At 52.1% G+C, this 24736-nt stretch overlaps 2 protein-coding genes and 1 long non-coding RNA gene across 3 annotated transcripts in view; 2 read left to right on the top strand and 1 right to left on the bottom strand.

Annotated features, from left to right (window-relative positions):
• The window catches only part of HOXB3 (homeobox B3), a 54563-nt gene extending 36562 nt beyond the window's left edge, over window positions 1-18001 (top strand). Inside the window, exons 3-5 of the mRNA XM_008568882.1 lie at window positions 11304-11391; window positions 14326-14924; window positions 15673-18001. Of these exons, the coding sequence (XP_008567104.1) occupies window positions 14477-14924; window positions 15673-16493 (1269 nt within the window). The 5' untranslated portion in view covers window positions 11304-11391; window positions 14326-14476 and the 3' untranslated portion in view covers window positions 16494-18001. The remainder of the gene's footprint in view (window positions 1-11303; window positions 11392-14325; window positions 14925-15672) is intronic.
• LOC103587434 lies at window positions 13151-20323 on the bottom strand. Its single transcript, XR_550227.1, has 4 exons — window positions 20086-20323; window positions 18173-18480; window positions 16925-16980; window positions 13151-13855 (listed from the first exon to the last, which is right to left on the bottom strand). It is a non-coding gene; the product is annotated as an uncharacterized LOC103587434 (long non-coding RNA).
• A 1443-nt stretch (window positions 20324-21766) lies between these two features.
• On the top strand, window positions 21767-24100 carry HOXB2 (homeobox B2). Its single transcript, XM_008568878.1, has 2 exons — window positions 21767-22266; window positions 22996-24100. The coding sequence occupies exons 1-2, from the start codon at window positions 21882-21884 to the stop codon at window positions 23673-23675; spliced, it is 1065 nt and encodes a 354-aa protein (XP_008567100.1). The 5' UTR covers window positions 21767-21881; the 3' UTR covers window positions 23676-24100.
• Window positions 24101-24736: the final 636 nt, after the last annotated feature.

Raw genomic sequence — 24736 nt, 5'->3', positions numbered from 1 at the left:
TGGTTATTTCAGACGATTTACAGTAATATATCAGCAGTTAATATGAAAGCTCTATAGCTGGAGGTCTTAAATTACAGCATCTGTGATTATCAATTAAGGCGAGATTTGTATAAATTTGGTAAACCAGAAATGCCTCATTGGCATATAAACCCAGTCAAAGACCACGACCTAATATAAAAATTATATTTGCGGGCCTGATAGAGCCAAGATTCCTGCAGCAGCAGACACAGCTTCATTTTTCAGTGGTTCCCCTCCAGGAGTTTGGCTTCCCCAACCCCAGCCCTGGGTGAACAAACCCAACTCTGAGGGCAGAAGGAGCCTGGGGGGCAACAGAGGTGAAAGCAGAGGAAGAAATCACTGGCGTTGAAGGCAAAGATTTTTGTAATCAGTAGGGATCAAATTGAAGTCCTCTGCAATCGGAAGGGGACAGGCGGGATTCAGTTTTAGTATTAAAGCTTAATTTATAGGACTGATATATATGGAGGAGTGTTAAGTGGGGAAAAGGGGTACCCAAATTGGGGGAGACAATGGAGGCCTGCAAAGGGTGAAGGGCAGGGAGAGAAGCTGAAAGCCTTGGCTCCCCACCCTTCTGGCTAACAAAACAAGGAAATGAATTCACACCCCAGGAACCTTCCTTCGACCTTCTGAAACAAAGAAAGTTTCCTCAGCAGTGAGGGACTGTGTTTGCTTGGGGATGGGGGGGGGGAGAGGGAGAGTTCTCTTAAGTTTTTCTAGAAAAGAAATTTTCTAGGAATCAGGTGGTCCCAGAAAGTTGCAGAGTGTTAGAGGACACGGGTGTGTTCCTCTACCTAAGCCCCCATCCAAAGAGGGAGTAAATGGGGTGCAGATTAGGAGAGGGAGAGATGGTCACTTTCCCTTAGTGTCTCATATGTCAGTTACAGCTTCTCCTCCTTAGGGAAGAGGCTGCTGGTCAAGAGCAAAGCCAGAGGTGGTTTCTAGGGACATCCTGCACTGCATCCCAAAGTTGTGATAGATGAGGGGCAGAGGGCCAGAACATTTGCTAAGTCTGGTACAGGCTGCTGGCTGCTCACTCCCTGGCTGGAGCCAGGCCAACTGACTTTATAGCCACTATTATCTATGATATTTAAGTCTGCCTGCTAGTGTAAACCTTTGAGCAGGAAAATTAGAGTGCTGCTGCCCTGTGCCCAGGTATTAATTATTCATGGCATCAGCCTCATGGAGTAGCGGTTTAGGCCCCAGTCCTGTAGCATCCAAGTGGGTGCTGAACCCCATCCTTGTTAACAGGTGACTTGTGGGTGGGTGGTGGGTGAAGCCTCCCAGATTGGGAGTCTGAGTTGAAAAGGGTTTAGGGAGAAAGAGAAAAAGAAGGCCACGATCCTAGACTGGAGTGGGTAGGGCCACCGCCTGGCCTGGATAAAAGGAATTAGGGAGCATCTTGATTCAGGGGCAACTCTGACAAGGTTGGAGATTGTAGGGAGATGGGAAGGGCTGGGGGAGGCAGCAAAGAGACCTGGTGGGCAGGGGCTCCAAATCTTTCAGTCCCATTCCTCAGCCTCTCCTTGAATGTTAGAGAACCCCCGCACAATCGGTGTGGGAGGCAGTCATTTCCACCTCTCCCTCACCTGCGAAGGGGGCGTGTAAATGTGAAAAGGGTAATTCACTCTCAAACTGGTGCTCCAGAATTTGGGCCAAAGTCTTGGAGTCCCTGACAGAGGTGGGAAGGATAACCTCTTCCCTGGACAGGAGGAAGGACATAAAGGAGAAGGAAGAGGGTAGAATCATCTTTATTAGCTTCTGAATCCAGCTTTTTTTAGGGGATGGAGAAAAAAGGGGGAGCTGAAGGATTTGCTCTTTGGGTCAGGCTATAGCTACTAGGGAGAGCTGGGAGCCAGTCTCACTGGCCCCCTACCCTTGTGTTTCCCACTCCTCTTATCCCTACCCCTTTTCCATTTCCTCTCCCCCTACTACCTTTGCCTGTGATGTGGAGTCTGACAACCCCCCCTGCAGCTTTGCCTGTTCCTTCTCTCAGACCCCTTCAGGTCTTTGTCTCCTCGGGCCCTGGGGAGGGGGAGATGGCACTGATACCCCTTCTCCCTCCCTTTCCCCAACCCATACACAGTCTTCCCAGGAGACAAAGCAAGGAGACCATCCCTTGCTGCAATTATCTTTCTGTCACTGGCCCCTGGCTAAATCCCCCTATGTGCAGCCTGATGCTCTCCATACAGGCATCTAGACCTACCCCCCAAATCAGTAAGTTTGAAAAGACTGTGTTGTTGTTTATATATATATTTGGTTCATTTAGCCACGAAGCACCCTGTCTCTTACCAGGTCTGCACCCTGCCCCTCTGATTTGCTTTTGTGTTGTTAAGGGGATGGGGTAGGAGGCATTTGGTGGACGGGACTCCAGGAAAGCTGTCGACTCAGTGTTCTCCCCAGACTTTCTGCTGGTGTCCTCTTTCTTGACATAATTGTAGTGTTTATCCCTGGGCCTTTAAGAAGCCAGGCAGCTAATGCTTTAATGACAAGAGGAGTTGGATAGAATGAAGAGGAATGAGAGAGGATGAAGGACAAGGAGAGGGACACAGGGAGAGAACACGCAGCAGGATCCCTTTCTGGGATGGAGAGTAAAGGCTGGGCCCAAGGAGAGTGATAGGGACAGTGGAGACAAAGGCTAGTCAGAGGGGGAAGGAAGCCTGTTCTGGAACCAGGAGCCCCACAACCTGGATGGACATGCATGTACACACATAGACTTAAGTGAGGAGAAGGGAAGTGGAAAGGAAACCTGTCACTTAGCACCGTTCTCTCTAGAAGAGCATCTCTCTATGACAGAGGGTGGTTTCCCCCACAGAGGAGAGGGCCCCAAGGAGCGGGGAAGGACAGAGGCAGCCTCATGAGTGAGCTCAGGAGTGATTTCTGGAGACACTCCTAAGTCCTTTGCAAGGTTCAATTCAAATTCACTATGTCCTTGGAGACAGGCATAGTGTGAGGAGACAAAGGGGCTGTGAGAAAGGGACAGAGACAACAGAAATGGTTAGAAAAGGCAGAGAGAGAGAAAGAGAGGAGGAAAAACAGAAATAGAGACAGAAACACAGAGAAGGAGCCCACCCCCTCGGGGAGCAGGTACAGAGGGACTCCACAATGCCTGTCTTTCTAGTACACCCAGATTCCTTTATAGGAAGCTGCCCAAAGCTGGGGCCATCTCAGAAGCAACTGCCTCTACAGCAGGCCCGTGTGGTGGCCGGCGGGGTGGGGGCTGAGAGGGGGCAGAGGGAGCTGGGGTGGAGGGCGCGTGTGGAGGAATGCGGAGCTGTTCGTGTGCGGGGGTGTGGACAGGATCGGGTTAGAGGATGGGGAACTCTCCCGCTCGGGAGGGTGTTGGAGGCTCTGGAGGGTTTTCCAGGGGAGTTGGGAGCTGTGGGTTGTGAGGGAAATGAGGGGGGCATTTGCTGGGGGGGGGCGGAGGGGGGAACGGCTGAGCCCTCCCTCCCAGTCCCACCATGGCCGGCTGAGCCCTTTAGCACTTAGCCGGTTATTTGAAGCCCAAACTATAAGGAGTTGCGCTGAGGCTGGGTGTTAAGCCGAGAAGGTAGGAGGGGGTGATTTATGGCTTCAGAGAAGCTGTGTTTACTCCCTGCCTGCTTGGAAACCAAAAACCAAACAGAGCAGAGGCGAGAGAAACCCCTCTCCTTGCAGTGGGAGGCGATGCCAGGCTGATGCGCTGGGATTTATTTTCCCAGATGTGGGGAGATAGTGGGAACTGACCCTTTGCAGGCACAGGGTGTGGTGGGTGTGTGAGGTATAAAGAGAGTGTCAAGAACACACATGTGTAAGTGTGTTTGTATATTATGTGTGTATATCTGCACATTGGGGTGTGTGTGCACTCTGGTTGGGGTTTATCAGATGTGTTTGCAGGATAGCTTTGTAAGTGAGCACATTGGAAGCCAGAAGGGAGGGAGGCTCCGTGTTCTCTGGTCCTGGTACTCCGGGATGGGGAAGCTCTGGACATGCTGTCTGCCTCTTGCCCTGTCCATGAGGTAGTGCTCCTTCCCACCTGCACTTTCTCTCCTCCCACAGCCACATGCAGCAGAGCCCACTTGGCCTGGCCCTTGGCTCCTGCCCCTCTGCCCTTTCCTTGAGTGCCATCTGCCCATGCAGCCTGATCTTCACATTGAATCTTTAACTTTGCAGTGGGAGACAGGAATTAGTGAGCATGATTGGGTAGGGTGGGAAGAGGGAGAAGTCCTGGTATGGTAGGGGAAATTATTGGTGGTTTGAGGCTGGGCCTTGGCAGGCTTGGATCCTGAAGACTCTGCTTGGGACAGGGGCAAGTGTGCACAAAGGCAAACAGTAAGGGAGCCATGCAGGATGATGGGGGTGGGGAGAAAAACATCTTGACCCCCAGATATTTATTTCCGCAGGCCAACTAGTGGCTCTCGCATTTCTGTCCAGACGCCCAGCTTTGCCTGGAAATTGTTTTGCATTAAATTTTCTCAGCCGCAGAATTATCTTTCCTCGCCTCCAGCTAAACTTGCATTTTTCCACCAGACACTTGGGCCCTGCACCAATGAAATCTGAGAGGAAGCGGCTGGGCCCTAAGTGGCCGTAATTTAATTGATTTTATCATAAATCATCAACTTGATGAAGAACCCGAGGTTTCAGTGAAGTAAATTGATATTAATGGGAGTTTCTTGAAATGCAAACTCGCTGCATTGTTGGGGCATCTTGAGCTGGGGAGGTGGATTACATGTTTCCCAGGAGCAGAGAGCCGGGGATCTGGAGCCCAGCACAGCTTTGGGGGTAGGAAAATCAAGCTGAGGGGCAGCTGCCTGTAGTCAGTTGGGTTTGTGTGTGGGAGCCCAGCAGAGAATGGAACTTTGTTGGGGAGGGAGCTCTGTAGACCCTGCTGGCCGTTTTGGGAATGTCGGGCTTCAGCTGGGGGAGGGAGAAGCAATTGGGAGGGGTGCTGGTAGGTGTGTGGGCAGAAGTGGGGGTCGGGTGAGAAGGCCAGGCTGGTACAATGGCTGCATTGATGCCTGGTTAAAAATTGCCAGGTCGAAGGCTTACTCCTCTATACAAATTAATTATTTACTGCTCAGGTTGCTGTATCCAAAAATAGCACTTTTGATTTGATCACCAGAGTAGAAAACAGCCCACCCCCACCCCCACACACAGAGGAGCAGTTAAAACTAGGGCATAATCCTCTGGGTGTGTGTGGGGGAGATTGGGGTTTGTGCACAGTGGTAAAGGTGTAAGCATTTCAATCCCAAGAGGAACTATTCTGCATTTGGTTAAGATGGTGCTCGTATGGTCTGAACTCAGTTTATTACTGCTTATTGTCATTCACTCTTACATCAGCACATAGAGAACCCCTAACTTTCAGTCCAAAAAGGGATGTTAGAGATCATTTAGCCCAACCCCTTCCCTTCACACACATGCCCAGGCTTTCCAGAAGGGGACTCCTCACATCACACAGCCAAGCTGGAACACCTAGAATCCAAACCTATCCCAAGTATGACTTCAGTTAAATCACTTCCCCACTCTAGGCCTCAGTTTCCCTACCTGTAACAATAGCAGAGTTGGACTGGACACTTCTTGATTTTTCCTCACTTCTACCCTTGGATACCTGTTTGTGTAGTCATCCTCTGTGGGACAGTGCTTGGGAGCATCTCCCTTGTGTGTCCTGGAGTTCTGCGGGCATCTGGGTATAGAAGTTACTGCATGCTTATATGCAGTATTCAGAGAATTTGTATATGCCTAGAGCAGTGGACAATTGCTCACATTGGCTCTAGGAAATCCACTGGAACCTGGACTATTCCTCCTCCCAAGAAATGTCCTTATTGTCAGCAGGGGAGGAGTCCAGGCAGAGCAATGGAGCTAGAAGGCAGTGAAGAGGAGCTAGCTAGCTGGATTGGCTGGGATTGGCATTTGGAGAGGGACTAAGGAAGGAGGGGCTTTGCCTCACCGAGCAAGGCCCTTTCCCTGCCGGGTGCTGAACTACAGCTAAACTTGTTCAGAGAGTGGCTTTTGAGGTGCCTCCTACCCTAACCCCTCCCCCCCACCCCCGATTGAATTGTGATTTCAGAGTTTAAATTCTGTGAGAGCAGGTGCCCTGCCCCCAGCCTCATCCTGACCCTTGGGCATTTGGGCCCTCTCTTCCTGGGGGGCACACACAGTTTACCATCGTGCTCTACCAGGTCTCCTCCTTGCAGGGCAGCCTTGCAAGGAGGAAGACCTCCCTCTACTCTTGCTCTTATTCTCCATTTCTTCCTCCAATGGAGGGAAGATAAAATTGTAAAGGAGTGGTGGCTTCTCAGCTGCATGGTTGTGAGAAGGGAAATTTCTTGTAGGATCAGGGATATGAGGAGGCCAGCAGGCGAAGGGAGGTTTCTAGGCTGCCTTGGGAAGTGTGGTTTGGGATATGAATTGTGTGGGAGGAAGTGGGAAGAGATGGAAAACAGCTTCATCTTTGGGGTTCTAGAAAGCTCCATCTCTGGCCAGATAATCCACTTCCTAAAGCCTCTCCCCAAACCATATTTTGGGAGAGAACAAACCCAAAGGTCTGACAGGCCTAGATTCTTATGGCCCTGTCCCATTCAGATTTTGGAGTTTTATATTTGGAGGCAATTCGGAAGGCTTTTCGCTGATTGGTCATTAATCCAGTGAGTTATTGTCTGCTAAACAGAGGTCACTGGGAGAGACACATTCAATCTGTCAGAGAGACCCGCACAGCCGCTCACAGCGGACTGGGCCCCTGTTTCTCTCTTGCCTGCCTCTCCCTCTCTTCCCCAGCACCCCCCTCCAAGCTGCCCAAGATTTGAAGCCTCTCCCCCTCTGCCGTTTCCATTCGGCCCACCTTTGTGTGGACACTTCCTGGGGGTGGGGTTTGCCAGGACAGGATTTTGCTTCTGGATGAGGCAGGACCCCTGATTCAGAACGGGATCATTCCCCACCAAGGAGCCCGCCTGCCCGTGGCTCCCGACTGAGCTCGCAGCACCAACCACCTCATGAGCCTGTTCAGGCGGCCTCCATGGTCACCGAGTAGACTTTGCAGAACCTCGTGGCTGCCCCGTGTTTTCCTGCCTCTCCCTCGCAAGCTCGGCTGAGGAAAGGGCAGCGCCCCCATGCCTGAGGTGGGGGGAAAGTTCAGCTTGGATTTTTCTTCTCCCACCGTAGCAGCCTTTTCTTCCCTTTTGATCCCTGCTACTGCTGAGCCAGGTCTATGCGGGCATCTGTGGAGGTGCTGAGATCTTCCCTGGGCCCCTTTGTTATCTCCCGCTCCGGCGAATTAGACAGCTGCGAACTGGGGGTCCAAATGCCAAATGCCATCTTCATCAGCAAGTCCCATTTTACAACCCCCAGTTTTGAAATCTTTATTAATGTTTAAGAGGAGATGGAGATTTGGGTGAGCGTGAATTTTACACCTCTCTGTGGCCTCCACAAAGTTGGGCGGCGAAGCCACAAAAGAGTGGAAAATAGTGTGGAAACCCGGACGGGGCCAGAAAGAAACCAGTTGCTAACCCCCTGGCCCCAGGCTCCCAGGTCCCATGTCCCCAGCGAGCCAGGCGAATTTTGTGCTATTTGAGCTGGGGGCAGGATCCCTGGCCATCCCAAGGCTGAGATCAGAATTTGATTTTAAAGGAGCCAGCCAGCGTGCCCTTATTGAGAAATTTTTCGTTTGCTCTTTGAAATGGATTTTTTGGAGGGGGAAACAGACGTGATTCCACCAGGGTCCAGAAGGGTGGGCGGCCAGTGATTGTTTGAGGGGGTTTAAAGTGCCCCTTGTCTCCTGGTACTGGTAAAGTGCCAGGTAGGAACAGGGAAGGAGAGGGCCAGCGACAGCGCTCTGGCTCTTCGGAAACGAATGGAAGAGGAAAGGATGTCTTTGAAGGGGGAGGTTTTCTCTAATCTTTACCTTTATTATTAAGTTTTTGCCTTTATTAGTTTACTCTAGTGTCTCTGTCTCTTAATCTTCGTCTCAATTTTTCTTTTGCAATTTCTCCCCCTTCCCCAAAATAGCCCAAGTTTCCTTCCCTGAATCCAGAAAGAAATAGTTTCCTCTTCTTCTCTACCTCCAACCCTTCTCCCCACTCTTTTCTCTTTTCTGAGACCCTAAAGTCTTTCCTCAGACCCCGTGGGCATCCTCTGACACAGGTTCCCTGCCTAAGCTCCTCAGTGTTCCGCCTTTGTCTCCTAAAGTTTGAGAAGTCCCTACTGCAGCAGCTCCTCAAACGAAATGGGCACCCTCGGAGCTGCCCGCTCTACCATCCACCCTCCAGCCTCCCAGCCCCAGTCAGGGGCAGTCAGCCTGCTAGCCAGAAACCTCTGAGAAAGAAAGAGAAAAAGGCAAGAAAGAAACCAAACTGGGATCTAATTACCTCCCAGCATTCCAAATGGATTCTGTTCTTCAGAATTAAGAAGCCCCCACTCCATCTCCTGCCGCATCTGGGGGTGTGTGTCCTCTGAAATTTTCTCCAGGTTTGTTTTTCTTGCTCCCCAGTCTTCCTTTTTGCTTTCACCCCACTATGCCCCACTGCCTTCTGTAGCCAGAAGGGACCACAAGGGATGGAGAAGGGAAGGGGTCCGCTGCTGTCTCTGGAACACTCCACCCCAGCTCAGCTCCAGGCCCACTCCTCCCGCAGCCCATCTCCTCGCAGCCGGCAGCTGGCTGCCCTCGTTTTATTCCTCGAGGCAAAGCTGTGCGGTCTCACAAGCGAACTGGTCCTCCTCTTCTCTCAGTTTCACAATGACCTTCTCTCAGTGATAATAACAGCTAGGAGAGCCTGAGGGTCTGATGTACATTCCTGATATTTTTATTTTGGGGAGGGAACAGATGCAAAGGTGCTGGTATCCTCAAGCCTCTGGAAGCCTCCCTGTCCCAAATCTCTGACCCACCAGGCCCTGTAGGTCTCTAACCAGGATCTAGAGATCTCAGGACAGATTACTTACAGCCACATTAGGCAGCCTTAATGGTCTCTTTGAGGGCCTGACTTGAGCCCTAATACAGGGCCTGGCTTGGGCATTTTCTTTTCTTGATACTATCAATAAACACAGAAAAAATGGCTCCCACCCTCCATCCTCATCTTTTTTTCCCTTCCTCCAGCCACCAACTCTCCAGGCAGGAGGAAGGATCCTCAGGACATCACAGCCGGAGACTCTATATGTGGCTCCTGTTGCTAGAGGGTAGGGAGGCCACAGACTCCCCCTTCAGCGGGGTCCCAGGAAACCGGCTGCTCCAGCACACCTGGCCTGACTTAGCAGGCCTGGAAGAAGTGCGGGCCTCTCCCTTTCTCATCCCAAATCGGATCCTGTGAGTGGGGAGTGAGAGGGTGTGAGGAAAGCTTTGCCAGACACAGCCACCCTCTCCTGAAGTGGGACAATAGCTGGAAATAATCTCTCACCTTTGTTTCCCCAGTCCCATTGCTTCTCCTGCTGCTTCCAGATGGGAGAAGGCAAAAGCCAAGTAGTCTAACCAGGAAATCACAGGGTTGTGGCTGGCTCTGTGTACACGAAGTTAAGGGAACCAGTTTTCCAAGCTGCCTTTGTAGAAAACAGAGACTAGTCTGCCTTCTATTTTGTCCCCTAAGCCCCGAGTCAGCAGTTAGGCAGAGTTGCAAACACTCCTGCTTTGGGAAATGTCCTGGCGCTCTTTTTGTCTTTCTCCCCCACTGGGAATGGCTCTTGCCAACCCCCCTGCCCCAAATCTGCAGACACCTACATTCTTGGCTCCTGTCTTCCTCCTACAGGCCTTCTCCTCGCCTTCCTGCCCTGCTCACCCCCCCCTAAGAAAACTTTAGCTTTTGTAGCCTTCCTCACTTGTGCCAAGAGCCATAAATCTTGCAGAGCAGAGAGAAACAAACAGGTTTGTTCTGAGTAATAATAATAATAATAATAACCCTCCTCCTTCTCTTCTACCAGTGCGTTGAAAATTAAGACATTCTGCCAGTTCTCGCTTTCTTAGAAGTACAAATGTCCCTATCACCTCTTAGCCCCTTCTGCCTGTCTGGAGGTGAGAATCTCAACAGAAACTTCTCCGTGAAGTTCTTACAGCCCCTCTACTGCCAGCCGTGTCTGGGGCTCGAGCTAAACACAGGGTCCTCCTTTTGTCACCCTCTTCTCAACCCCCTCCCCCTGCAAGATGTTCTGGGTTTTTTAAATCATCGCTCACCGCTTGTTGTCTGTTCTCAAAAAAAAAAAAAAAAAAAGAGGGGGTTGTTAAAAAAAAAAAAGATCTGGCCTGTCCAGCTCCCTCTCTTAGAGACTGAGCCTGGAAATTGGGGTGGAGGGGGGAGGGAGAAAGAATAGAGAGCGCATGGAGGAGAGAAGCTGCAGAGACTGGGAGACTCAGAAGGAGGGAGCCAGAGCCCAGCCACCAGTCCTGGAAGAGTGAAACTACTTAAAAAAAAAAAAAAAGTCCTGGTGTTCCAACTGCGAATGAACGCAGAGGCACCCACACCCCCACCCCAGGCGAGGCTGAGGGAGCCAGAGCCCAGCCACCAGTCCTGGAAGAGTGAAACTACTTAAAAAAAAAAAAAAAAGTCCTGGTGTTCCAACTGCGAATGAACGCAGAGGCACCCACACCCCCACCCCAGGCGAGGCCGAGCCTTTGACTAGGCCTCCCAATGCTCTCTCATATTAGCATAATGGGTCACTAGTGGGCTGTGGGGGGAGCTGTGAACTCCACCCATTTTCCTTGCCTTTGCTGTCCTCTTTCTCCCTGTCCCCCAATCTCAATTTAAAAAATTACCTGTTCTTAAAAAAAAACAAAAACAAAAACAGAATGAAACCAAACACCATCTTACCTTCTTTCCTTCTCATTCTTTTTTTTTTTTGGGGGGGGGGGCATATTTAAAAATGTCCCCCCGCCCCCATCAGCACCATCACCTTTCCTTCTTATCAGGCATCTAAGCTTGCTAAAGGGGGAGAGGTGGGGGGGTGTGGGCTTGTGTGTGAGTGAGTGAGTGAGTGTGTGTCTGTGTGGTTTTTTTTCCCTGTGCAAAAGCAGAGGCCATTGTTACGGAGAGTAGGGCGTACCAGTCTTATAGGGCAAGCACACTGTGGCGGCTTGGCCGTGCCGGAGCCCGGAGCTGGATTCTCGGCCAGCTGAGCCGCCCCAGCACCTTTCGATCTTCTTCTATTTTTTTCCCCGCTCCCCCACCCCCGCCCTCCTGCGCACCCCCGCTCCTAAGCCGAGTGAATTGAAGCGGACGCCGCGCGGCTCCTCTGGCCGGGCTGCCCCTCGGGGTCCCCAGCCGGGGTGGCTTTGGGGGGGGGTGGGGGCGACGCAGCTTTAAACAGTGGTCTTTTTTTCCTTTGCCTTCAAGGAGGGGAGATTTCTCGCCTGCCGCTCGCGCTGGGGCTCGATGTGAATATATATTATGTCTGCCTGTTCTCCCCTCGTCGGTGGCTAAGGTAAGCTGGACTGAAATAGGCTATCAGTTTGTGAATGGCGGAGAGTATGTCTCAATGATTTATGGCCCATATGACTCCAATCTCGGTTCAAGAAGAGTTCACAAGCTTTAAGCTTCCTTCCACGCAGCGACTCTCTCCCTCCCTCCCTCCCTCTCTCTCTCTCCCCCTCTCTCTTCCTGCTTCTCTCCTTTTCTCCTCTTTTCTTACAGCAGTCAGATCCAGGCAGGGCTCAGTGTTCCCCCGGCTGCTGAGAAGAACCTAACCTTTCTCTCTCTTCCTTTCGTGTTCTTCTATTTTTCTTCCTTCCATTAATTTTTTTTTTACGTCCTGGAAGGTGGTCTATCTCCTGTCCTGGAGCTTCTCCAGCTATTGTTACCTTCTTCAACCCTCCCTGGGGTGCGCCTGGCAAGGTGGGGTTCTTGAGTGGGGGCTCACCTCCCTTCTCCAGCCAGACCCTGGGGGGAAGCCGGGAGCCATCGGCTCCCTCCCTCCCTCCCTCCGAGAAACCATATGGAGCCTGAATTTTTCCAACATGGAGGCAAGGGAAATAGACATGTTTGGCTTAGTAGAGCTGCTCCCCACCCCCTCTTCTCCTGGATCCCAGATCTCGGATCCCTTCTGCACCTTTACCTCTTTCCACTGTCCCTTCAGCCAGGCCTTGGGGCCCTCCAGTCCGGAGCCCGGCCAGGCAAAGTCCCGAAGTGGAGTTGCTAAGGCGCTTTTTTAATTCGGTTACCTCCAGCGCCCAAACTTGCTGCAGCCCGCGGGGCTCGGCCCTCGGCCGGTCCGGTCTGCTGGAAACCTGCTGCCGATAACCGTTTTCGTATCCCGATCGCTTTCTCTTCGCCTCCTTGGGCCAGCGTAGCGGCTGGCAGCTCGTCGCCAGCCATCGCGGCAGCCGGCAGCATCGGGTGAGACAGCCCAGCGGCGGCCGGGGGCTACCCCCGTGCACAAACCTTCCTAGCCCTGTCTCACCGCCGGCGGAATCTCCATTCTTTCCTATCACGTATCTGGCTCCTTCACTTCTCACACTCACCTGGCCTTGGTCCTGCGATGGTTTGGGGTTTATTGCAGGGGGAGCGACAGGAATTTCGGCTCCAGGCATCTAGTCAAATTATTGTTTTATTATTTTTATCATCATCATCATCATCATCATCATCATCATCATCATCATCATCATCATCATCATTGCTGTAACAATTATTTAGACTAAATAAATCCAGGGCCCAGCCAGCCAACCCTCTCCAACGCTTTTATTTCATTCTCTTCTCTATTAATAACAAACTTAACTGATGCTTGTTAATTAATTCCCCCTTCAGCCAGGGCTGCCCAGAAGCTAATTTTGGTTAAATCATCAGAGGCTAATGGTAATAATAATAAAGGGATTGGGTCAGCCTGGTCAATTGAACTCCAGTTCTCCATGGAAGGACCTGCTGCTTTGCAGACCCATGTGTATTTCCAGAAACAAATTCTTCCCAGAAACCAATCGGAACTCAGGGCTGCACCAGCTCCCTTTGAGTACAAATCTGTGCCATTAAGAAGGGGATTTATGTGTGGGAGGGACTTCCTTCACCTGCACTCCTTTTATTTCCTTATTTTTAGTTTCTTTGGAGTTGACCAGCTAGGCTGAATGAGATTTTAGTTTTACAAACACATTTGTCAGAAGAGAGGGTCAGTCTGGAGGCTTTCTGAAAAGTGTTGAGGGGTTGGGGAAGATGAAAAAACATGCAGTCAGAAGTTTCAGAATAAATACACAAAATCCTACAACAGCTTGAATCTTTATTTTTCTGCTACACTTTTAAAAGGCTATGTTAAAATAGTGATTGCGTATATGTATGTATTTTTTGCCTCCGAGAACCTCAGTAAACAGGGAGTACTCTCTGTTTCCAACCCAATATTGTTCAAGTTGCTTTGTTGATTTTTTTCCTCTGGAATAATTTTCTCTTTTAGGAAGTACTTTTTCCATCTCTGTAGAAAAGTCCAGCAGTTATACAATTTCTTTTTTACTTTTGGAGAAATCAAATAAAACTGAATGTCAAGGAAAGGGTGGGAAAATATCAGTGAAAAAAAAAGAAAGAGGTGGGGGGAGAGACCTGAGCCAAATGGTCACAGCACCAACAGGCTGGGTCTAGGAAATCAAAACAATCCTGCTCCATTTGGGGGCCCAACAGGGGCCGCTGGCGGCCAGGTCCCAGGCTTGGCTGAGCAAAGACAGGAACTGGAGGTGGTGGTACCTGCAGCAGGGCCACAGATGGAGGGGGACTGGTTCCACTGGCTCTGGAGGTTAAAAATCTTCAAGAAGTTTCTAGGTCAGGCTGTTGTCTTCATGGGGGTGGTGGGAAGAGAGGATACCTCACAGGGGAAGGTTTCCTGCTGAACTTGCTTCTCCTTCCTGTTTCTTTCAAAGATCCTCTGGTGTTCATCCAGGCTAGACTTTGGTTGGGTGAAAGAGACTTACACAGACCTGGAGGGAAAGAAAGGAATGAGTCACAGAGGCTTCTCAGCTCGGAGGAGGGTGTTGATGATGCCTTTATTTTGGAGTCTCCTAGTGCGCCCTCCCTTGAGCCACCCTATCACAGAGTTGTGGGGGGAGGTAAGGAGAAGGAGTAGGAGAGATCATGGGCTAATGCACGGGCAGGAGGAAAGCAATGACCCTTGTAGTAGTAGGCTTCTGCACCTAGGCAGTCCCCAAAGGAGTGCAGTCCTTATTTTTTAAGTGGAAATGAAAACTAGTGAGCTTTTTTCTTTAAAATTAAAGCGTTGAGATAAGAAACATCCATTTCAGGTCAGGGACACAGCCTCAGCATCTGCTCTGGAAATGTTGGGGAGGGGAGAAGAAAAAACCCTATTGATGTCAGTTCCCTTTTCAGTTCCTAAGATGGATTTGAGCCCCAGTCCTCTTCTCCCCCTTGTGTCTCTTCTCTCGCCCCGCAGGTCAGCCGCTCGGAACAGACCCGAGAGGAGGGGGGCAGAAAGGGGAGGGGGGGGTCCGGCCTGTCACGTGACCCCCAGGGGTGCCAATGTCCGGTCGTGAGGGTACCAGGCCCTTGCAAGTTGCCACCCACTGCCCGGGCCTCGCCCAGCGATGCAGAAAGCCACCTACTACGACAACGCCACGGCTGCGCTCTTCGGAGGCTACTCCTCATACCCTGGCAGCAATGGCTTTGGCTACGACGGCACCCCCCAGCCCCCCTTTCAGGCCACCACGCACCTGGAGGGCGACTACCAGCGTTCAGCGTGCTCGCTGCAGTCCCTGGGCAACGCCGCCCCGCATGCCAAGAGCAAGGAGCTCAACGGCAGCTGCATGAGGCCCGGCCTGGCCCCCGAGCCCCTGCCCGCCCCGCCCGGCTCGCCCCCGCCCAGCGCCGCACCTACCAGTACCACTAGCAACAGCAATAACGGGGGCGGACCCAGCAAAAGCGGCCCCCCCAAGTGCGGGCCCGGCTCCAACTCCACCCTCACCAAACAGATATTCCCCTGGATGAAAGAGTCGAGGCAAACATCCAAGCTGAAAAACAGCTCCCCCGGCACAGGTACCAGCTCCCTTTTTCGTTGTCAGCTTTTGTGCAGGCCTGGAATGTCACTGTTATTCTAGCACCCAGCCCCGAGGCGCCCACGAGGCGGCCCAGGAACAATATTAGGTAGAGGCGGCACATTTTCGGTATCCCCCACCACCTGATGACCCCTGACCCTGCCAACACCCTCTCCCTATAGCCACCCTCCACCTGAGCTTCTGAGAGCTCCAGAAAACTGGGCGCTGCCGGGAAGACCCAGAGTCATCAGCGACTGATCATTAAGTGTGATTACTCTGGGTATTAATCACAATCTCTCGGGTCGTCTGGAGTCCCGGCCTCCAGCACGGCAGCCTCCTCGTGCCACATTTTGGGGTCCTGCCCACGAGTGTCCAAATTGCCCCCAAGGGTTCTCCTCAGTCATCCACCCTGTCCACAGGACAGGGGTAGGGGGAATATCTTCCCAGACCTGGAATTGGGATAAGGAGGAGAAAGCGCGCCCACAAATCCAGCCCTAAATAAATGGCCGTGCTGCTCTGTCTGCGTGACATGATCAAATTTTCATAAGCTGGGGCAGCGAGAGGAGAACAGGTCTCTTAATAAATGCCACTATTATAGAGTGAGGAGGCGGGGACACGAGGGGGAGGGCGGCGGGGGCTCAGAGTCCAGGCCTGGATTTATTAAGAAACGATGCATTCAATTTCGGCGTGTTCAGTAATTATCTTTTATTTCATTTTCTCCCCTTCCCACTCCTCCCCCTCGGATCCAGCAGAGGGCTGCGGCGGCGGCGGCGGAGGAGGAGGAGGCGGCGGCGGCGGCGGGGGAGGGGACAAGAGCCCCCCGGGGTCGGCAGCGTCCAAGCGGGCGCGGACGGCTTACACGAGCGCGCAGCTGGTGGAGCTGGAGAAGGAGTTCCACTTCAACCGCTACCTGTGCCGGCCGCGCCGCGTGGAGATGGCCAACCTGCTGAACCTCAGCGAGCGCCAGATCAAGATCTGGTTCCAGAACCGGCGCATGAAGTACAAGAAAGACCAGAAGGCCAAGGGGCTGGCCTCGTCGTCTGGAGGCCCCTCTCCCGCCGGCAGTCCCCCGCAGCCCATGCAGTCCACGGCCGGCTTCATGAACGCCTTACACTCCATGACCCCCAGCTACGAGAGCCCGTCCCCGCCCGCCTTTGGCAAAAGCCACCAGAATGCCTATGCGCTGCCCTCTAACTACCAGCCCCCTCTCAAAGGCTGCGGTGCTCCGCAGAAGTACCCCCCGACCCCGGCGCCCGATTACGAGCCCCACGTTCTCCAAGCCAACGGGGGCGCCTACGGGACGCCCACCATGCAGGGCAGCCCGGTGTACGTGGGCGGGTGCGGCTACGCGGACCCGCTGCCGCCCCCTGCCGGCCCCTCCCTCTATGGCCTCAACCACCTCTCCCACCACCCCTCGGGGAACCTGGACTACAACGGGGCGCCCCCTATGGCCCCCAGCCAGCACCACGGACCCTGCGACCCACACCCCACCTACACAGACCTCTCCTCTCACCACGCGCCTCCTCCTCAGGGTAGAATCCAAGAAGCGCCCAAATTAACACACCTGTGATGGGAGAGGAAGGACGGAGGGGCGAGGTCAAGGGCGAGGGGTGGGAAGTGGGAGGCTGTGGAGCCCTGGGGGCAGCCTGGGGGTCTGAAAGAGGGGGTAGGGAGGGTCGCCAGGCTTCCAGGACAGAAGAGGCCTGGAGCTCCTTCCCCTCCCCTCCCCCTCGCCTGAGAGGTTGCTTTTGAGTCCTCCACCCCTTGTTCCATCTGCCTGCCAACCCATCGGAAAGGAATCCACAGCAGATTGGAGATGACCCCATCAACCCGAGGGCTGCAGCACTACCAAGTTGGAATTCTACGCTGGGGAGTACGGTAGAGGAAGATAAGATAGGAAAGCAAGGCAGAGAAGCACATTAAAAACAAACAAACAAACAAACAAACAAAAAAACAACAGATGAGATGGCTAGGCCGTCAATAACCAACCAACCAACTTACCTTCCATCTCTGTGGGTAATTCCCCCACATCTTGATTTTTTTCCCCTTCAGTTCTCCTTAAAACAAGAAGAAAACACATTTCAAATTCAAGGGCACAAAGCACCACCACTTCCCACTTCCTTGAAGCCTCAAATTTGCTCCCATCTATTTGAGGGTTATTAGGGCACCCCCTTCATTGCTAGCCCTATGTTTTTTTTGCACCACCCCCATCAATTACAGTTTTCAGAGGGCTCAGGAATAATAAGAGATCCTGAAAGAGCTACTTATATTATAAATATATATTTTTTTCTTTTAAGGAAAAGTTAGGCTGGGGCAGGCAAGTTATCAGGACTGAAGACTGGCCCATTTTGTCGCTTCCCCACTCAGCTCCATGTCCATCCCCTTCATTCCACAGAAATCAATCGGTGACACGAGGTTCTACACTTTTCTTTTCTTCTGTTGCTCTCTTGACTTAACGTGAAAACAGGGTATATTTGAACAAACTGTCTGTCCCAGGCAGGGGCTGCAGCTGGGCCTGTATGCCTTGCTCAGCCTCCTGACAGGACACTTTTCTTGCACTTAGAGTTTACATTTTAATGGATATGAAAACAACTGTGAGAGGTGCCTGGGCCTGCAGAAGTCCAGCATCGCTCAAAAAGCGTGTGTTCTAGTGAACATTTTCATATATATTTATTGGTTATAGCCTGTTAAAATATTTTCTTTTTTGTATTATTTATCCCCCCTACATTATGTATTTATATGAGGGAAAAAAGAAAAAAAAAACTGTACTTTTTTGGTATTTACTTGTTATAAAGGACATTGTGTTTCCTGTCATGTAAAACCAGCTATTTTAGTTATTATCGTACTCTAGAAAAGAGCTGTAGATTTATGTTACACTCGTACTTATGAGCAATTGTAATTAGTTCTAAAAGGCATGAACTCGGCTCCTAATCGTCACTGTATAGTCCTGAATTTGTAGAATTAGAATTAATTCCCTCTTGGAACTTTCTTTGTTCTTCTGTAGTTACTTTTTTTTCCTTACTTAAAAGGGGTTGTCTGTCAAACAATTCTTGAATAAACTTTCTGTTATCAATTTTATCTTGTTCTGGTGGTCCAATTTAGATAGCAGAGCAACGCTGCTGGCTGCCAAATTTCCCCCAAGGGAAAGAGAACACTGAAGACCCTTTCCTGGCCTTTTTGTGCACACTGTTCAGGCCTCTATTTCCCCCTCGATGTGTCTCAGGTTTAAATACAGTTTTTGTCACTCACAGGAGCCTGGGACATTCTGCCAACTTCTTTAGCCAAGGTTTAAGTAACAAGTTGCGGGGAGGAGGACTCTTGAGGGCTCTCCATAGGTCTTTCTGTTTTGGCCTCTTTGCCTCTCAGTTTTTCTCATTCATTGACCTTTTGTCTGCTGGCTCCTTTGGCCACAACCTCCGCGAACCTACCGTCCCCCCCCCGCCCCAACAACAAAATCTGGCCGATTACTGCTTCTTCCAAGCAGCCTAAACTTCACAGTCCTCTTCCGGAGCTACAAAGAAGTCGTCACGTGACCCGATGCCCAACCACCATTGGGCCTAAAATGAAAACAAAGGAAAATGATTAATCTGGAAAAAAAAAGAAAAAGAAAAAAAGGCCTAGACTTCTCAGGTCAAACCTTAAAATTGCAGTGAAATTAAATCACTAAATAAAACTGGGGCGGAGGGAGAAGAGGCTCATTGATTTCCCCTGCCAGGGAAAGGGGAGAGGAAGGTGGGAGAAGCCGCTGGATCCAAGCGTAAATAAAATGGTCCCCAGGCTAATGTGTGGCTGTTTCCACGATCCTTGGGAAAACTTCATTTCTTAGTCGTGGTTCCATAAAAGTTTTATCACATTGGAGCGAGGATAGAGAGGGTCTGTCAAAGATGAAATGTCACCGCCGTGTCGCTGGAGCCGATAAGAGCGAGGAGACAGGGCGGCTGAAATATGGAGCTAATTCGTTGAAAGGGAAGCGATGGCTGCTTGCTGAAGAGTTGCATAATTCTAATTGTAAGCGATGCGCCCGCATTGCTTAATTAGGAGCATATATTTGGTGGGAGTGATGGGGGGTGGGGAGTGAGAATTGTTCCAGGCCCTCGGCCTTAAAGCGAGGGCTGATTTTCATTTTTATGTTGCATCCTGGCAGTCCAAGGTTAGTAATTATCGTCTTTATGCAACAATAAATAACAATAAAAAAGCAACCTGAATTCTACATCGACACCCCCGCCCCCCACCAAGTAGGGTTTTAACTGGACTCGGCTCATCCAAGCAGCAAGCAATCTAGCATTGGGTCAGGCTATAATTTAAAGGCATAAGAGCGTGCAAAGTTTGATTGGGATCAAACAACGCTCAAGGGTCTTTATTTCTTTCTCTCTTCCTCTTCTCTGAATAACATTTTCTGAATGATGTTAACTAGATGAAGCGCCATGTTTGGCTCTGGGGGTGGATGGATTGCTTATTTACGTAGAAGGAACGAGGCAGGCCAAGAGAGAAAATTTAGGTCGAATTTGAAAAACAGCTTTCGCTTGAAGCTGGAATTGTAAACAAGAAAAATAAAGGACAAGTTGATTTGGTGTTCTCTACCTTTCTCTCTGTGAGATTCCAGGCGCTCAGCTAAAGTGTCCAACAGACATGGGTAAAATATTTGCTGGAAGATTCGCAGCAGGACAAGGGGGCGGGGGAGGGATGTCTCTGGGAAGGAGGGCTCTCTTGGTCCCTTTTAACACCTAAGTTTTCCGCTGTTCACTAATCTGGCCATAAAATCTGTCAGCGAGTTAGAGAGAGCTGTATTTCCTGCAGGGACATTCTCGGCCCGAGTGGTCGAGAGAAGTGCTCCATTCTGCAGTCAGCTGGAGAAGCTGTTGCAAAACTTACAGAGGTGCTCACGGGGGTGGCCAGAGAGAGAAACCTCTCTCAGGCCTCACCGTGCAATTTCCAGACAGTTACAATTTGGATTCTTGCGTGTGCACCCCCCACGCACATCTCCAAATGGCGAACATTGTTTTCTTTGGAGCCGCCTTGCGCACAGCCATCTCCGGCCAGTTTGCCCAGTTCGGAGCAGCAGTCTCGGTTCTGAGCCCTTCAGAGTCCACCACCCCCGCTCCGCGCTCCTCCGCCCCCACCCTTTCACTCAGACTTCTCTGCCCTTCTTTTTAAATACTCACCACCACCCACGCGGATGTTACATTGACAGAAAGTTTCTAGTTGCAGCTCGCGGCTGAGTTGCCATTTCTCTGCTAACCATCCTCCTCCTCCTGGCTGGGCGGCAGAGACGAGGAGGGGGAGGGGAGGCCAGAGCCGTGGGAGTTCTCCAGGCAAACTTTCCACCCAACTTAGCGTCTTCCCTCTGTCCCCATTTCCCATCTGTTTCCCAGCTCTCCCAGAATCACCTTTCTCTTCTGCCACCCCGCCCCCCCCCCTTTTAAGGGATGTGGAATTTCGGCTGTTCCCTCTGCTTTCCCAAAGAGCCAAATTCTTTGATGCAATCGGAGGGAGCTGTCAGGGGGCTAAGATTGATCGCCTCATCTCCTCTCTGTCCCTCTGACCCACTTATTTAAAAATCTCCCCCTCCCCATCTACTTTTCATTTTCTGCTTTGAGGCCTAGTTTCTCACCAATTGCCTGGGGCTCTGAGTCTTGGGCCCCCTCCCTCTAGTAAATCACAGCACTCCCTAAAGTTCAGACTATATCTTGGTCCCTTCAAAATAAAATAAATTTAAAAACAATTTTCCCCAGGGGCAGAAATGGTATATCATCTCTGTGGTTGTTACTTCCACCCCCTCCATCTTCAGGGAATTCTTTATTTCCAGGGATTTTTTTTTTTTTTTTTTAACTAGCACAATGACAAAAATGGGAGGAAGAATCTCTTTGTCCTAAAGGGAAAATCTCCCCCTTCCTACCCCACATCGACCTGAGCTTCAGGAGAGCTCTAAGTTAAATCAATGGCTACCTTGGTTTTCATTCATGTCCCTGGATATAGATATAGATGCAGGCTTGAGGCTTAAGTGGGTACATATGTTTCTTGGACCCTGCCTCTTGGAGGAGGAGTGTCACGGAAGAGTATAGATGCCCTTAAGTGAGGAAAGCAGGCGGACATAAGGGGCAGGGGCAGTGCAAACACTGGGCAGAGAAGGAAACCCAGGCCACGTGGCTATGGAGGCCACAGGCCCCAAGTGCCCCTCACCACCTATCTCCCTCCTCTGTGCCAGCCTGGGAGTGCTGCCATTTTCCAAGATCTAGCTGTTGCTTTTGAAGGGTGGGATGGGGATAGTGGTGCTGATGATTGTAAATCTCTTTTCCTTATTTGCACCTTAACACTGACCTTTCCCACAGAGTGGAAGCCTCCTCTTCCTCCCACATTTAGATCCTCACCCGTTTTTCTTCGGCGGGGAGAGGGGAAGAGAACGCTGGTGGCCGTGTAAAGAAAAGCATTGATTTACTCTAATAAATATATTTGGGAAAGAGGAAGTTGTCTCCCTTGGATTTTCTGTTTCCCGGGCTCCCATAACCTCCCATCCTCTGAAGGGATTGAGGAAGAGGTTCCTCTAGGTTTTCTGGAGAAAGGGAGGCACTGGGGAGAAAGAATGCGAGGCACGGGTGTAGGAATGGGGGGCTCATGGTGTCCAGGTCGTGGTCCTCTGGAGTTTTTGAATCAATTAAAGCAAATAATGCTCTCTGTTTTCCACCAGGCCCAGACGAGTGATTGGCCAAGGCCGGTCCCGTGACCACGAATTCCCTGCAATTTCGCCAGAGTCCTGGGTTTAATAGAGAGAGTCCCCATACGCTTGTATTTATCAGCAATATACAATTATAAAAGCCCAAAATTTAAAAAAAGAGAGAGCGAAATCCCCTCCCAAAATCGCTCCATCACATAAACCTGGGGGGGGCAGGAGGGGGGGTCCCTTCCGATCCTCCCTCCTGACGCCCCCCCCAGCAGGCCCCCTCCCCCACCATTGAAAGCCATGAATTTTGAATTTGAGAGGGAGATTGGGTTTATAAACAGCCAGCCATCGCTCGCCGAGTGTCTGACTTCCTTCCCCGCTGTCTTGGAGACATTTCAAACTTCATCAATCAAGGAGTCGACATTAATTCCTCCTCCTCCTCCTTTCGAGCAAACCTTCCCCAGCCTGCAGCTCGGCGCCTCCACCCTTCAGAGACCCGGGAGCCAAAAGCAAGCCGAAGATGGGCCTGCTCAGCAGCCGCTGCCGCCGCTCCCCGCCGCCCCCCCAGCCCCCGAGTTCCCCTGGATGAAAGAGAAGAAGCCGGCCAAGAAACCCAGCCAATCCGCCACGTCTCCTTCCCCGGCTGCCTCCTCCGTCCCGGCCTCCGGGGTCGGATCGCCTGCAGGTCGGTAAGCGCGGTGGGGGTGGGGTGAGGGGCAGCTAAGCGAGAGGGGGAGAAAGAGCCATAGGGGAGGTAAGAAGGTGGCGAGCCTGTTGGGATTCCTTGCCCCGTCCATTCTCGGGATGGGGAACCAGAATATCCCGCTGGGGTTCAGGCCTGGCCGCTGCTAGCAATTTTTTTTTTTTTTTTTTTTCTACAACAGATTTTGGAAGCTGGCTGGGGAGGATCTTTTTAGATTGAGGTTTTCGCCCGTATCTGTGTAGGGGAATGAGTGTGTTGTTGCTGGGGTTGAATCAGGGGGCAGAGAACGATGCGATCCTCCATCCCCTAACCCTAGGAGAAGAGGAATTTGAGGAAGGAAAAGGGGCGAAGAGCGATCTTTATGAACCTTCTCCCCGGGTGGAGTTGGAAAGGTTTGAATTGAGGGGTCCACTAAAAGGACTTGGGAGGGGAGCTGTGAGGTTCTGGGCGCAAAAGGGACCCGCTCCCCGCCCCCTGCGTGGCCCGTGGGCGGCTTTGACAGCTCTGCGCTGACCCGGGCCGGCTGTGCCAGCGAGGGAGGGAGCGGAAAGAACCGAAGAGCATTGAGAACCGGTCGCCCTCGGAGGGCGAGGGGAGGAAGGGGAGACTGCTGATACTGTTTTTGGCCGATGGGGTAGTCTTTATCTCAGCCGGACTGAGGCTGGGCTGAAGACACGGCCGGCTGTGACGCCAAGTCTGCTTTCCCTACAGATGGTCGGGGACTGCCGGAGGGCGGCGGCGGGGCGCGCAGGCTGCGCACGGCTTACACCAACACGCAGCTGCTGGAGCTGGAGAAGGAATTCCATTTTAACAAGTACCTGTGCCGGCCGCGGCGCGTCGAGATCGCGGCCTTGCTGGACCTCACCGAGAGGCAGGTCAAAGTCTGGTTCCAGAACCGGCGCATGAAGCACAAGCGGCAGACTCAGCACCGAGAGCCGCCGGACGGGGAGCCCTCCTGTCCGGGCGCCTTGGAGGACACCGGCGACCCCGCCGAGGAGCCCGCGCCCAGCCCAGGCGGCGCCTCCGCCTCGCGGGCGGCGCGGGAAGCCTGCTGTCACCTGCGCGAGGTCGCGCCGGGGCTCCCGAGCGTCCCGGGCGCACGGCCGTTGGCCTCTCGCTTGGAGGGGGCGGGCGCGCCGAGCTCTGGCTGCGCACTGCGCGGGGCCGGCGGGCTGGAGCCTGAGCCATTGTCAGAAGACGCCTTCCCGGAGCCGCAGGGTTCGCCTTTCCTGCCCGACCTCAACTTCTTCGCGGCCGAATCCTGTCTTCAGCTCTCCGGAGGCCTCTCCCCCAGCCTACAGAGCTCGCTCGACAGCCCGGTCCCCTTTTCCGAGGAAGAGCTGGACTTCTTCACCAGCACGCTCTGTGCCATCGACCTGCAGTTCCCCTAACCCGCTTTCTCCTCCCGGCCCTTTCGACCCCTGCCCTCCTTGGTCTTCTGCGGGAAAAATCGAGCCTCCCCCACCGCCCAGTCGCATAGAATTCTTTACGTGTTTTGCTAAAATTCAAATATTAATGAATTAGTGTTTAATCCACTACCTTTCTTTTTTCTCTAAAATATCGGACACTTGGCGTCTTTTTAAAATCACCCAGAAAAATTCCGTTTGGTAGACTCTTTCCAACGAAATCTCAGGAATAATTAAATTCTAGGGGGCTTTCTTAAAAAGAACTAGAGGGACCTATTTCCTTTTTTTTTTTTTTTTTTAAGTTTTAGACCGTAGACTATTTATTAAAATTCTTTAATAATAGGAAAAGGGGAAAGTATTTATTGTACATTATTTTCATAGATTAAATAAATGTCTTTATAATACTAAAACGAGTGTTTGTGTTGGGACCCAGCCCCTTTTCCCGCGTCCCCGAGGCCGGTCTTCACTCGTCCAGGACTGGTGCGAGGTTGGACGTGTTTAGCAGCGATGTGGTGGCAAAGACCCCTGGGCTGGCGAAGTCCGGGTGGTACAAAGGTGGCCCCGAGTGGTGACCGTTTCTCTGCCCGGGGATCCCAGAAGAGTCGGGGGATTGCTGCAAGCTCAGTGGCCTCCCCGCTCCCCCAACAGACGGCCTTTGGCCCTGAGCGGGTGTTCCCTGGGCCTCGTAGAAATAAATGTGGGCGCGTGGAGCAAAGGGGTGCAAGGAGAGGAGGCCTGAGGACAGACTTCAGAGTGGCGGCGGGGACGCAGAGGTTTAGCTGAAGTGCCCTAGGGCTTCCCCGGCTTCTCGCTCCAGTGCCCGAAGCCGAGTGCGGGGGCTTTCTCGGCGGAGCTCAGGAAGCCTGGGGACGCGGGGCCTGGGGCGTGGGCCGGGCCTCCTTGGAGCTGCAGGCGCCTAAGGGGTTTTCTCTGCAAGCAGGGCCCCGTGCCCAGGGAAGATAACTGGCCTCCAAGTGGGCAAGAAAAGGGGCAGGCCGAGAAAGGTGGCGCGGCCGGGCACAGATGTCCTTCGGTGCCCGCAGTCA

This window comes from Galeopterus variegatus, unplaced genomic scaffold (genome assembly GCF_000696425.1).
Source record: "Galeopterus variegatus unplaced genomic scaffold, G_variegatus-3.0.2 Scaffold450, whole genome shotgun sequence".
In the NCBI taxonomy this organism is placed as follows: domain Eukaryota; kingdom Metazoa; phylum Chordata; class Mammalia; order Dermoptera; family Cynocephalidae; genus Galeopterus; species Galeopterus variegatus.
Note: the sequence above shows the minus strand (reverse complement) of the source record. Positions and strands in the feature narration are given on the sequence as shown.

Bases quoted from the DNA above. Each gene is read 5' to 3' on its own strand.
- HOXB2 (XM_008568878.1), top strand. From the start codon at position 21,882: ATGAATTTTGAATTTGAGAGGGAGATTGGGTTTATAAACAGCCAGCCA. The intron at 22,267-22,995 runs GTCGGTAAGCGC...CTTTCCCTACAG, and splicing joins CGGGGTCGGATCGCCTGCAG to ATGGTCGGGGACTGCCGGAG.